General features: G+C 51.6%; 1 protein-coding gene across 1 annotated transcript in view; it reads right to left on the bottom strand.

Moving 5' to 3' along the window:
• Positions 1-13049, bottom strand: part of Plekhh1 (pleckstrin homology, MyTH4 and FERM domain containing H1) — a 51890-nt gene that overhangs the window by 10998 nt on the left and 27843 nt on the right. The window contains exons 6-18 of the mRNA XM_021179057.2: positions 12553-12634; positions 11708-12462; positions 7976-8057; positions 7378-7469; positions 5841-5991; positions 5535-5662; positions 4342-4452; positions 3387-3473; positions 2913-3074; positions 2097-2177; positions 1596-1778; positions 956-1064; positions 71-183 (exon numbers count right to left, since the gene is read on the bottom strand). Coding sequence (XP_021034716.1) covers positions 71-183; positions 956-1064; positions 1596-1778; positions 2097-2177; positions 2913-3074; positions 3387-3473; positions 4342-4452; positions 5535-5662; positions 5841-5991; positions 7378-7469; positions 7976-8057; positions 11708-12462; positions 12553-12634 — 2136 coding nt within the window. The remainder of the gene's footprint in view (positions 1-70; positions 184-955; positions 1065-1595; positions 1779-2096; positions 2178-2912; positions 3075-3386; positions 3474-4341; positions 4453-5534; positions 5663-5840; positions 5992-7377; positions 7470-7975; positions 8058-11707; positions 12463-12552; positions 12635-13049) is intronic.

Genomic DNA, 13049 nt, shown 5'->3' with positions numbered 1-13049 from the left:
AGGGGGTCAAACTCTGCAGGCTGAGCATGGGCACCCGCATCCCACAGCCTGGGCTCCACTCCCACATTACCTTGAAGAGCTTCAGGGCCTCCGTCTGCAGGGCCTCGGAGGGCAGAGTGGTAAGGGAGGTGCACAGCCCTTCTTGGCTGTAGCACAGCATGGGGTGCCTCCAGAGTGGGGAGTCTGCACAAAGCAGGGGCCAGAGAGCAGGGCAGTTACTTACTACAGAGAACACTCACCTCCTGCCTACCAGCCTGTGTACAAGGAAGACTGTGGCTTATCTCTAAGGCAAACATGGGTTTTGCTGGGTTGATCATCTCCAAGTTGGAGAGCATGTCAGTGTGCCCTGTGAGTTGCACGTTCCCACACACAGTTGTGGAGGAAGGCAGCCAAAGCTTTGCTGAGGAGCTGCAAAGGGTTAAGTGACCAAAGTTGTGAGTGCTTCTGAGCACAGTGTCCTCATGCAGGGACAGCCTTCCTTCCAGTTTCAGGTTGGAGGAACAGATGTATCAGCCTGAAACACACCAACCCTCAGGTTGGTCCACGAGGACCTTGAGACTTAGTAGCAAAATAAGGACTGCCAACATCCCAGGCTTAGGCTGATCCAAATGGAGGCTTCACTTATTAACCAACTTAACTATAGATTAACCAGCTGCCTCCTCCACCCGACCCCTACCCCCATGTCTTCTGCACAGCTAGCAAAGCTACAGATGAAACAGGGTAAAACATTTACCTGGGTTTCTGGAAAGTCTGTTTCCCAGACAGACTCCCTCACACAGAGTGGTTACCTCAGTGTTTTAGCCAGAGACAGAGAGGGCAAAACACTGGAGCGTGGGATGGGACGTCCCTCAGGCATGCTTCCCGCAGCTTATGCATAAGCGCTCTCTGCTTTTCGTCCAGTCAGTACCCTACCGCTTCCCTGCAGCTCAGGCCGTGATGGCTGCTCTCTCCTTACCTGGGTTACCCTCACCATCCATCAGTTTCCCAATAAGCTGCTCATAGACAGTGCCCACCTTGGCACTGCTGCCACCTGCAGCCACTGTGAGGTGGTAAAGCCACGTATCCTGGGAAAGACAGAAAATAGGTGCTAATGTGGTCAGAAGAGGACAGGCAAGCTTTGAGTTTGGGCAGGGGATGGGGCTCAGGGACAGGACACCTGTCTAACATGTGTGAGGCTCTGGCTTTGATTCTCACCACTCCACTGCAAAAAGGCAGCCTAGAATTTAAGATGGGAATGGAGGTGCATACCTGTAATAATGTCATAACCAGATTTAGGAGGCTGAGGCTCAAGATCAGCTGAGCTCAAGATCAGCCTGGGCTATGTGAGACCCTGCCTTGGGGTGCGGGTGTGTTTTGAGGGGGGCAGGCTTTCATTAGTTTGGCTGGCAGGAGTCAAGACCATCACTCCAAAGAGAAAGACAGGATTAGGTGGGTGTAAACCCAGATTTCCAAGTTGTAGCTGTCATGGCCCATGATGAAGAGATGCTAGTCATTTGGGATGTGTCCCATTCAGTGTCCAAGAGGAAATGAACTTGAACTTGGATAGCTCAGGGGAGGGAAGGAGAAGCAGAACACAGGTCAAGCTCCTCCCCTACCTTTTCATGCTTGGTGCCGATGAGGAGGTAGGTGGGGCTGTGTTCCGGGGGATGGATCACCAACGTGCAGTGGGAGGACAGCAAGCGCCCGGTTCCTCCAGCTTCATAGTCTTCGTCCGAGTCACAGGACCGATCTACTTCCTCTATGTGAGCGTCCTGCACAGGTAGGCAGCCCAGGGGTCTCTGTGGACATGAATAGGACAACAGGTAGAGAGGAGAGTCTCCTTTCCTGGATGCTTAGGTCGTGTGGGGCTGGAGAGCATACGTGTGGACAGAGGGCAGGGTGAGGAGATGGAAGAGGCAGCATTGCAGCCAGGCCAGAAACACGAGACTGCTTTGTAAAATACCAACTGACTACACCGGCGGGCCATAATGCTGGTCACGTGCTCAGGGGAGCTGGGCAGCTGACCTGTGCATCTGCTGTAGGTAAGCTGGGGGCTGCTGTCAGGGGCATGCAGTGTGTAGTCTGCAGGTGGTACTGTTAGGAAGCTCGTGAAATACCTTGTCCTCATGGCTCCGGTAGTAGTAGAAGGTTTTCCCAACCAGGGCGCACCAGACCAGCTTGGAGTGGCCGTGTTTTACCTGTAAGTAAAGTGACTTCATTAGAACCAGGACTCCAAAATAAATGCAGGGCTAGCCAAGACAGGCCACAGGGAAGGTGGCCAAAATCAGGTCTCCTCTCACAGTGAGACTGCTACGGTATCTAATCCAGTCACTGTTGGGCCACCCAGGGACCTATGACCTGCCAGTGAAAGATTATCCAGGAAGTCAGAATACGGAGATGGGAAGAGCCTGCCAGTTGGCATAGGCAAGAGTTCTAAGGATGCCACAGGGTAAATAAAAGGCCCTGGCAGTCTGAAACCCCAAGTAATGTGCCATCAATCACCAGGGAACAGCAACTACACATGCACATGGAAGAACAACAGACTGGCTGATGGGAGGCAGAGGCCCAGGAGCAAAGTCTGAGCATCAGCTGGCTGAGCTCAGTCACTGGTCCTCAGTGTTCAGCCCTGGTAATGGGCTTCCTAGCTACCTTCCCTTACACATCTCGACACAGCTAGTTATACCCTGGAGGGCAATGACTAATGTCCTAAACATCAAGTCAAAACATTTCTTTTCCTTCTGGCTTGAGAGTAACTGTTCTGACAGACCCCATCTCTGTTTCCAGAATCACCACCGTCATTTTGTATGCTCAGACCATATTTGAGGGCCACCCATAAGCACTGGGATGTAGTTCTTGGAGAATGGAACCCACCATCTCTGGGCACTTCCATGTCTGGCTCCTATTACCTCCCCCCTACTAGCTCCACCTTGTACCTTGGTCAACCAGCCCTTCACAGTAGGCTTGGTGCCCGCTTGATGCAGGGCTGGAGGGCCAGTGACCTGCACCTTCAGCAGGCTCTGTAGGACACGGATCCATTCTTCTAGGAGGCTGGGGGACTCTGCTGTTAGGTAGTAGGTTTTGTTTCCAGAGATGAGCTGTGGGTGGGGGCAGGGTGGGAGTAGGGAAGGTTAGAGCTAGTGACAGTCTGACGGCACAGATCCTTCAACTTGCTGGCCTTCCCACTGGCCACCTGCTCTCTCCCCCTTCCTTTCCTCCCTGACTCTCTTCCCTTCCCTTCTCTCATTCTGTCTCTTTTTTCTCATGCTCACAACCCTAAGGTTATATCCTTCTCCTGGTATGATATCATTCATTCATGTTTATTTTTGCCTCATCTTTGCTTCATTCACAGCCATATCTAAACCCAAAAGCCACACTATCTAAAATCCAGCTGCTCCGAGCAGGCTCACCTGAAACGTCTGTGCTTCCTCCCCTCGAACAATCTGGCAATGAGAATTCAGATCCACTTGACCCTGAGGTTTCCGGATGACGTCACTCTGTAAAGGAAGGAGTGAAGAGGGAGCACTGGAGCCGGAGGCTTCTCAGGTCACCATGTCTTACACCAGGTCACAGGCTCAAAGGAAACGGTGGTTCCCAGGCTTTCCTGGCTATGGTACAATGAGTGACTTAGTCTAGATTTTTATTCTAGCAAAATAAAACTATAATTAGGAGCATTAAACCCTCTAACCCAGGCCTCAAAAGATCTCAAAAAAGGAGAGTGTGACTTGAAAATCGGATCAGAAACCCATCTATAAAGCCCTCCTAGTCCTCTGACCAAGCTATGTGTGGTGACCTGCGCCTACAGACCCAGCTACTTAGTAGGCCATGGCAGGAGGCTTAGTCAAAGGACACGTAAGTCACTATTATCCTTTCCAGTCTTCTTACAGACATTACTAATTGATAGTGGATGTTTCTCATTGGTATACAGGCTCGGAATCCTTAGCATGGAGCTGGGAACAATGCCTACTAAGCAATCAGTTTCACAAGAGGCAAATCCTTTTTGTCCTCTTTTTAAAAACATGATTGTATCCATCAACCTAGTTCTCAACATTCAAGGCTCCTCCTGTTGGAACAATCCAGAAAAGGGCAGCTTGGGAACAACCTTTTACAAGGCCAGGCATTCAAGGAAATCAGTTCTGAAGAAAGAGGAAATCCCTAGCCAGCTGTCGTAGGACTGCTTTGATAGTCCCTCCAGCTTATTTTGAGAGCAGGTACCTCAGAGTCTCCTATGTGACTCAGTATCTCCAAAGGCCAGGCAGGCTGTCGAGCCTTCTACCTGCCAGGCCTTGAGCCACACTGCCTTTCCCTTATATGGTCTGGGTCGGGGCTGTGGTTATGTGATTAGGGCCCTGAGGAGGGTCTTACCGGAGACTTGTAGTATAGGATTTGTCCCTGTCTCAGGACAAACCAGCGCCTCTTCCATGTCTTCACCCGGCTCCCCATTTTCAGCAGGTAGCCTGACTTTTCCAGTGCCTCCTGAGGTGGAAAGCAAGGAGAGAAGAGGGGACAAAGGGGAGAGTCACATTGAGGCTTCGGAGGGGGTAAAGGCAAGAAGGAAAGAGGGGACAGATGGGAAGAAGTCACTTGAGGACCCTGAGGAGCAAAGGCAAGGAGGGAAAGGCTGCCCAACACCACTGAAGACAAAATGGTCGAGGCGGCCACTGTCATTTTTGTCTAGTGAGTTTATTTCCAGGCTCTGTCTCCTTCTGAGATCCAGAGAGAGCTGAATAAATAAAGTATGGCAGTCCTGCCATGGAAGGGCTCTCAGTGATGACGGGGAAGGCACACCTAGCCACCAGGAGAAGGTGGCAGACCAGGGGCTGTAAGTAGCAGAGAAGCTGACCAGGGGAGGCTTCAGGGGAGAGTTGCATCTAAACTCACCTAAGCCAGTGGTTCCCAACCTTCCCAGTGCTGTGACCCTTTAATACAGCTCATGTTGTGCCGACCCCCAACCATAAAATTATTTTTGTTGCTACTTCCTGTGTAGTTTTGCTACTGTTATGAATCGTAATGTAAATGCCTGATATGCAGGACAGCTGATGTGTGAGCCCTGAGGTCAAAGGGTCATTTGACTCCCAAGGGGTTGAAACCCACAAATTGATAACCTTAACTGAAGGCCAGATTCTTTTACATAGACTAGCTGAGAGGAGAAAGGCCAGTCGAGGCATCACCGATGGGAGAAAGCAGGCAGGTCTCTGAGCCACAGGCTTATCCGTAAAACACAGCAAGAACCAGGATACCATGAGGCAAATAAGACATAAAGCACTGAGGCAGGCACCCTGGCCTGCTGCAGCTTAATTGTCAGCTCATGCCAGCACCTGAGGGTCAGGATGGAGATTAAACAGAGAACCAGTGCAGACCCTCATGGGGTCAGAGAAATTCCGGGCTTGAACTCTGTCTTTCATCTTGGGGTCTGTGCACAGCTGTGTCTGTAACCCTGCTAGAGCCTCCTCCTCTTCTCTACCTTCTCTCTACTGCCTGCATGGGTACTGAGGCCTGGGCAGCCTCTGTTCAGGTTCGCACCTACCTAGCGCCCCTTCCCCATTCTCACTGCTCACCCCGTCGGTGGAGTACGATGACGTGCGCTGGAGTTTGTGCTCAGGCTCTGAGTAGTCACTGTCCAGTGAGCAGGCATCAGGAGGTATAGCATAGTCACCCTCAGAGCTCAGTGAGGACATGGAGACCCCTGGCCACAGGAGAAGGAATCGGGAATCAAGGCTGAGGTCCCACAACCCTTCCAATACCCACAATCAGAGATGCAAGGCTTTCATTACCCACTGGGATCCCCTGAGTCTGCAGCTGAGGGTGAAACTGGTAAGGACCCCAGTCAGGAAGACTCTCGAGTCCCCTCTCCCTCTCAGTACCTCTCTTGATGGCCCGGGGGCTGCCTAGTCCACTGGTCTTCCTATACTCAGAGCAGGGGATTGACATCCGGAAACTTGCTTGAGAGCCGCAGTCATCATCAGACCCGGAGGACTCATCCACAAAAGGCACATTGCTGATCTGCGTGGCTTTCTGCAAGACAGGAGCCTCCCCAGCTACAGCTTTGAAGCAAGGCCTCTGCCACACAGCAGCTGTATCCACTTTGGGATGCCTACATAGCCTGGGGAAGCACGAGGCCCTCACCCAGCTGAGGCACTGCTGACCAGGTGTAGTCCCAAGCCATGTAAAGTCTCTTTCTGACCTCACTCCTGTGGTCTTACCTCCATGCTGCTCTTTGGGTCCCCCACTCCCCTACCCCAACTTCTGTGGTTCCCCAGAGGTTGCTGCTTCCACTAGAAAGCTATACCACAAGTCAGGTATAGGACAGGGCACTGAGACAGGGAGAGACCTTTCAGTGCTGTTAAGAGTGCAGCAGGAGCACAGCCAAACAATAGTGCTGATCATGGTGGCACACTTGTGGTGGCATGCAGCTTTATTTCCGGCACCCAGGAGGCAGAGGCACAGAGCTACCTCTCCAGCCCACAGAGCACGTTCAGAAAGTAATGTGGCAGACCCTATCAGAATGTAAGGCATCAGAGAACCTGTCCGGCACTTCTGTCTCTAGCTAGAATTCTCTTCTGATAGAAACACGAATAAGTGCACAGTGGTGCTCACTGCAACATTTATTTTTAAAAAATACAGGGATACAATCTACTGTAAATCGGTGGAAGGAGACCTAAGGTAACATGTTGTCTACTCCAAAGATAATACACAGAAAACATGGAAGGGTGGGCTACTCAGTTAGGTGAATAGCCAAGGCATAAATGTGTATAGGATCCTGTGTGTGCATCTGTCTGTCTGCATGTACGGCAGGAGGAGAGTGGAAGCAGGAGAGATGCACATCTGCAGGTCATCTGCAGCTTCATCAGAAGGCCTTGCAGAGCAAGCATTGCGCATTGACGAGTGTTGGCTTAGAGGTTAGCAACTGGGGAAAGCAATGTGAACGAGACCTCTGTGTTTTTATTCTTCTAAGAAAAAGCTTTGTCAAGCATTACTAATATTGCTATTATGATTTAAAAATGAATAACAAGAGCTGGGAGTGTAGCTCAGTGGTACATTATCTGCCTAGCAAGAGGAGGCCCTGTGTTCTAACACAGGCACTACAAAAACCAACAAAAGCCACTGGCAAAAAGATGCAGATATTACGTTGAAGTTACATGGTGAATCTGAGAAATGATCAAGTATGACAAAAGGATGAGTGGGCAGTGCTCTTGCTCCTTCCTTGGCCTGGCCCCCCATGTAGTGAGCTGAATAAACTCATTTTCTTCCAAAAAGAAGACAACCACGCCCAGTAGGCTGAGCTCTCTGACTGAGATCCCCATGCGAAGGGGCCTAACCCTCCAACCAATGCGAGCTCTGCCCTGGGACTAGGGGCTCCTCCTGGTGGGGACAGCCCCTCTATTCTGGGCAGTCACTTACCCCCTTCAGTGCTGTGTAGACAGGCACAGTGACATTCTTGTAGACAAGGCCAGAGAAAGCTCCAGGGAATGCAAGGGCAGGTGGCCCCGAAGCTGAGGGGGGAAAGAGGGAAGCGATGAACTCAGGAGGTGCAACTCAGCCAGAAGGTCAGGGAGGCAACTGGGCAAAAGGCTCAATCCGTTCCTTTCCCCGCGTTTTGTTCCCCACAGATAAAGAACCCATCACCCCAGCACCCAGGCATCACCCTTAACCATTTCCTCTCTAGGAAGCTTGCACCATGTCCCACTCTTGCTGAAGTGAGTTATAAATATGCAGATGCTATGGGTGTTCAGTGACTCCTGAGCCAGCAGGCAGTGCCCAATCTGAACCATGAGGCTCAGGGCTCTTCCCACCCAGGCCAGTCCTGCAGGGGGTGAGAGAGGGCAGGGGAGCACTAAAAGGCAGGAGAGACTTGACCCCTCTTTGCTAGATGAGACACTGAACTTTCTGTTCCAGGCAGTCGGCTGCCTGCTGCACAAAGGGACAGGGACAGGGACAGGGATGGAGTGCCAGGCCCATCAGGAGATTTGTAGGTCCTTCACACCCCACCTGTACTCACCGTAGCAGGCAGCATTACTTCGTCGTGATGACACTTCTGACAGCTGCATGCCTGATGTGGCCATCGCGTAGATCCTGCTCTCCTGAAAGAAAAGTTCCAGCCAGTCAGGACTATGCTTATCTCAGCTCTTCCAAAAATGTGGAGGGAACACATGACTTGGGGTACGCAGAACTGGGTTCACCACTCAGGGAGAGCTGGTTACTGGCTGAGGAACTTTAAACAAATGTCTTCATTTCTTTTTTTTTTTTTTTTGGTTTTTCGAGACAGGGTTTCTCTGTATAGCCCTGGCTGTCCTGGAACTCACTTTGTAGACCAGGCTGGCCTCGAACTCAGAAATCCGCCTGCCTCTGCCTCCCGAGTGCTGGGATTAAAGGCGTGCGTCACCATGCCCGGCTAATGTCTTCATTTCTAAGCCTTAATTTCTCAGCTCTAAAATGCTACTGACTTTTAAAGAGTCTGCTAATGGAATCAAATTAAGTAATTAATGTGTGATATAATGTATAAATACAAATAAATGTATAATATAAACATCTCATGCCCAGGACATAACCCATGTCCAACGGATATTCACTCCCTCTAGCCTCCACCCTTTCCCTTGAGGCAAGGGCGTTCAAAGAGCTGACCAATAACCTGGCTCTGCATTTCTTGGATTCTGGCCTGGTTTAGAGACCCCTGGGTCCCTAGGTGTCAACCCCAGGGGTTGAGAGTGTTGACAGTGAGGAAGGGAGAGCCCCAGGGAGACAGATACACTTCTGTCATCGGCTGTTTGGGGGGTAGGGTACATTAGCTTCCTACGGCAGCTGTGTGCATATGTTAGGCTTCCAAGGCCAATGGCAAAGGTACTGTAGCCCAACAGGGCTCAGATCCCTACAGTAAAGCATTTCTGCAGAAAAGCCTGGCACTAAGTATACGTGGCCCTGAGTCTGAAGCCAACTCCAGGGCAAGAGAGTTTTGCTCCAACAGCCTAGAAGGCCCTTCCCAGGCTGCTCCAGAGCTGTCTGCTCCCCTACCCAGACAGGGAATGCAAACCCTCTCCTCTCCGTCCTCCCCGTGAGTCACAGGGGCGGACATGCTGGACCAGAGAAGCAACTAAGAAAGAGACTGGGATGAATACTGGGTGTGGCCCAAGAGGGGGATAGCTGGGGGTGATGTAGAATGATATGCTGAGGTAACCAGAGCTGTGACAAGACAGGTGGAGGACAGCAGAAGGCACTCGGGCAGGGCAGCCACAACCACAGTGAGGGACTAGCTGGGTGTAGCTCTCTGCCCATAGTGATCATGCAGGGACTTGCACCACTTCATAAAGGAAACGAAACTCACGGTTGGGGGAAGGTCAACCAAAAGGCCGCGGAGGGTTTCCCTCACACAGTTGTTAGAGGACTAAGAGAAAAAGAGCTATACAAACTGGGAAGGGAGTACATAGACTGCGCCAGCCTTGGACTGAGGCTGTCCTTCTCTGAATTCCAGACTTTGCTGGCGGTCACTGCCTGGCTGGCCCTGCCTGAGGGGGACGCCTAAGCTTACCTAGGGACCGTGAGTGAGCTGGCAGCATGTCTCTTCCCCTCAGAAGCAAATTACGAAGGGGACTGAAAATAGGAGACAACCTCTCCTTACACTGCACTGCTGGAAACTGGGGTTCCTGGGTGCCAGATGGAAGGGGAGGCAGTCAGTGGAAAGACCTGACACTGACTTAACACCTTCACCCCAAGTGCAGCTGAGACAGGGCTGCACGCGGAGCCTTCTGCCGTGGGCTTTCTGAGGAGGAATCATGGTGCCAGGCTGGCCTAGACTCCTGGGCTCCCTCTCTTGCCCTGGAGCGCTGGGACTTCAGGGCCCCAGCTCACCTGACTAAGGCTTCTTGTTTACCTGTCCTCTTTTCCCCCTGCTCTTTCACACTCTCCTACACACGTGTGTACACACTGTCTGTACTCTTTCACGCTCTCCTACACACGTGTGTACACATGGTGAGTAGCTATTTTCGGGTAAAGTGGCAGACGTGAACAACAGTTCTTTCAGGTAGCACCTACTGAACAAACTTCTCTCACAGCCCCTGTCTAATTGTTCCCTTGTCCCCATCAGCTTCAGGGCTGCAGAACAAGATAGTGAAGAACAGCAGGTGCTGGTAGCCACCGCTTAAAGTTGGCCTGGTCACCAGAGACACCACACTTTGTCACCTACTGTCCTGACGACCAACCTTGCCCAACATTCATGTCTAGAATCTTGCAGGTGCTCTTGTGGCATACAGAGAGCTGGCCTGCAGTCACTGTAGTCACTGTACAGTCAAAAGCCTAGCTGGGGAGCCTCCTGAACCAGCACTTCAAAAGCAGACCTGGTGTGTGTGTGTGTGTGTGTGTGTGTGTGTGTGCTGCTGACCGTTGGGCCTCCATACCACCTGAGAGAATCCACTTTCTCTGCTGCCAGGAGCAGACGTCAACACAGCTGTAGCATTGGGCTTGATTAAGCCTGACCTCTGAGGCCAAGTCCCAGGGGGGCAGTGCAGCTAGAGTGCTAGGCTGTCCTTCAAAGCAGCCACACCTCTACCAAAAGCCTCATTCCTTCATTAGCAGCAGGACCTGGGAAGTGGTTGCACTGTAGACATCAGTTTCCTATCTGTCAAAGGGAGAAATGACACTAGTCCCTCATGAAGATGAGGGTATTTCGAATGTCAGGCTCTGAGCCAGGCCTGTGTGTCCTCCTCCTCAGCAACCTGTGAGCCAGTGATACTCTGCCCTCCCTGTGTCTATTGTAACCTTTTATACAGGTGTCAGAGAGAGATGCAGGACCCTGCATCTGTCCTCATGCTATATCAGTGTATGCTCAGCCTCGGTTTACCTGGATCCCACCTCCTCCCTAGACACCGTGTCACTGTATAGAATGTTACCTATAAGGAAGTGAAAGCTCGGAGACAAAAAGCAATGAAAGACCCCTCACCACTTACAGGCACTTGTTCAATACCCACTTTAATTACCTGACTATTTAGTATGTAGGGAGGTTTGTCTGCATGTCTGTGTGAGCACCACGTGTGCACCTGGTGCCTGAGGAGACCAGAAGAGGTCATTTGAGCTCCTGAAACTGAAGTTGTAGACAGTTGTGTGCAGGGACTCAAACCTGGGCCTTTTGGAAGAGCTGAACCATCTCTCTCTCCCCTTAATATACATGTAATCCTCCTAGGGACTCTATTATAGGAGCAGCCAGATAGCTCAGTGGGTAAAGCACTGGCCACCAAGCCTGGCCACTTGAATCTGATTCCCAGAATCCACACAGTGAAAGGAGAAGACTGACTCCTGTTGTCCTCTGACCTTGACATGGGACCCATGGCTCATGAGACCCCTCCCCTAAATTAAGCGTAAGTAAATAAATAAACAAACCCTATTAGTAATCACAGCCCCCATTTTGGAGACAGGGAACTTGGTCTACAACTGTAGTAACTTGCCCAGGTTCACAGGTAGAAACTGAACACAGTGGCTTGATCTTGGGTATAGCTCTTCACTTCCACGTGTGTCACCTCAGGATCACAGTGAAAGTGATGATGCACCAAACACCCGGTTTGGCATGGGCACATATTCCAGATTCTGGCTCTGTCCTGTCAAGCAGGCCTGCCTGCCTGCCAGCCTCACCACATTGCTGTGAGAATGAGCCTTCTTATCTCATGCTCAGCCCTGGATATTCTCGGTGTAAACCAGGCCTACGGTTGGCTCCGCCCCCTGCCCAACCCCGATGACCGTCACTTACCCAGGATGGAAACCTGTGCAGTGGGGGTGTAGGTGGCTTGTTCTCCAGTTCCACGTCCTCCAGTTCACCTCTGCGTGACTTGAGGCTCGCTCTCTCTTCCAGCTTCCCTGATAGAGGCAGGGCCTCCATCTCCATCTTCTCTGCTTCTTCCCGGACTTTAGCTCTGGCTTCAGACTTGGAGGAGCCAGGTGAGTGGAGGGCTGATAGGGCCCCAATCTCAATGCTTACCACGTGGTCACAATGCCCAGGGCCCACCTGGGGCTGACTGTGGTGCCTTTTGGCCACTTGGAAGCTGTCCCGAGGGATGCTGGGAGCCCGCACCTTTGGCAGGGTCAGGCTACTACCAGGGCCACCTTCTCTGACAGAGATCTTGGTCCCAGGGAATGTCCCTCCCTGAGCAGTGACCAGACTCTCCCGGTAAGAGGCTGACCCATGCTTGGGGCTGCCAGACTTCATGCACAGCTGACTGGGAGAGCCCTCTTTCTGAAGATGAGATTGAAGAGTCTTGGCCTCTGCTGTTTCCCCAGGATGGACCACGCTGAAACGCAAATCCTCGAGACTTCTGGCTTCTGACAGGGAGTCCCTGCTCTGCAGGGTACCCAGAGAAGGTGTAGGCACAGCCACCTTCAAAATCTGGGTATGGGGATTACTGTCCTGCTCCACAGGCTGGTCACTGGGCCCTGAAGGGACAGGATCCCTCTCTGGGGTTCCCTCAGGAACAACTAGCAGCTCCTCTGAAGGTGTCATTCGAAGATCTGTGGATGAGGCACAACCAGGCACATCCAGTGAGAATGTCCCATTCGGTCCCACATCTTGGTGTGCATACAAACACCTGGCCTCCTTACCCTCAAGAGCATCCTGAAGGGCTGCCACCTGCTCCACTAGCTGCTGGTTACAAGTCTTCAGCTGTTGATTCTCCATTTCAAGCTGAGCAAAAAGAAAATGAAGGTTTAGAGAGCAGTGTCTCTGAGCAGAGCACTTGCCCAGAGCTGGAGGCCCTGGGTTTAATAGCTAGCTGTAAGGAATCAGTTAGACTGGCCAGTCCCTGCTTGTTCATATGCATAATCCAAAAAGGCCCGAAAGTCCAAGTCTTTGAAAAATCGTATGCGGTATCATTTCACAACCCCTGCACACACATTCTCACTGTCACGCTCGCTCACTCTGTGTGTGTGTGTGTGTGTGTGCATGCATACACACCATGACTTAGATGGATTTGGTTTTGTTTTCTTTTGTGTTTTAAGATTTAATTATGGGCTGGTGAGATGGCTCAGTGGGTAAGAGCACCCGACTGCTCTTCTGAAGGTCCAGAGTTCAAATCCCAGCAACCACATGGTGGCTCACA

This window comes from Mus caroli, chromosome 12, assembly GCF_900094665.2.
Source record: "Mus caroli chromosome 12, CAROLI_EIJ_v1.1, whole genome shotgun sequence".
Lineage (NCBI taxonomy): Eukaryota > Metazoa > Chordata > Mammalia > Rodentia > Muridae > Mus > Mus caroli.
The sequence above is the reverse complement of the archived record's forward strand: the minus strand, read 5'-3'. Positions and strand labels throughout refer to the sequence as shown.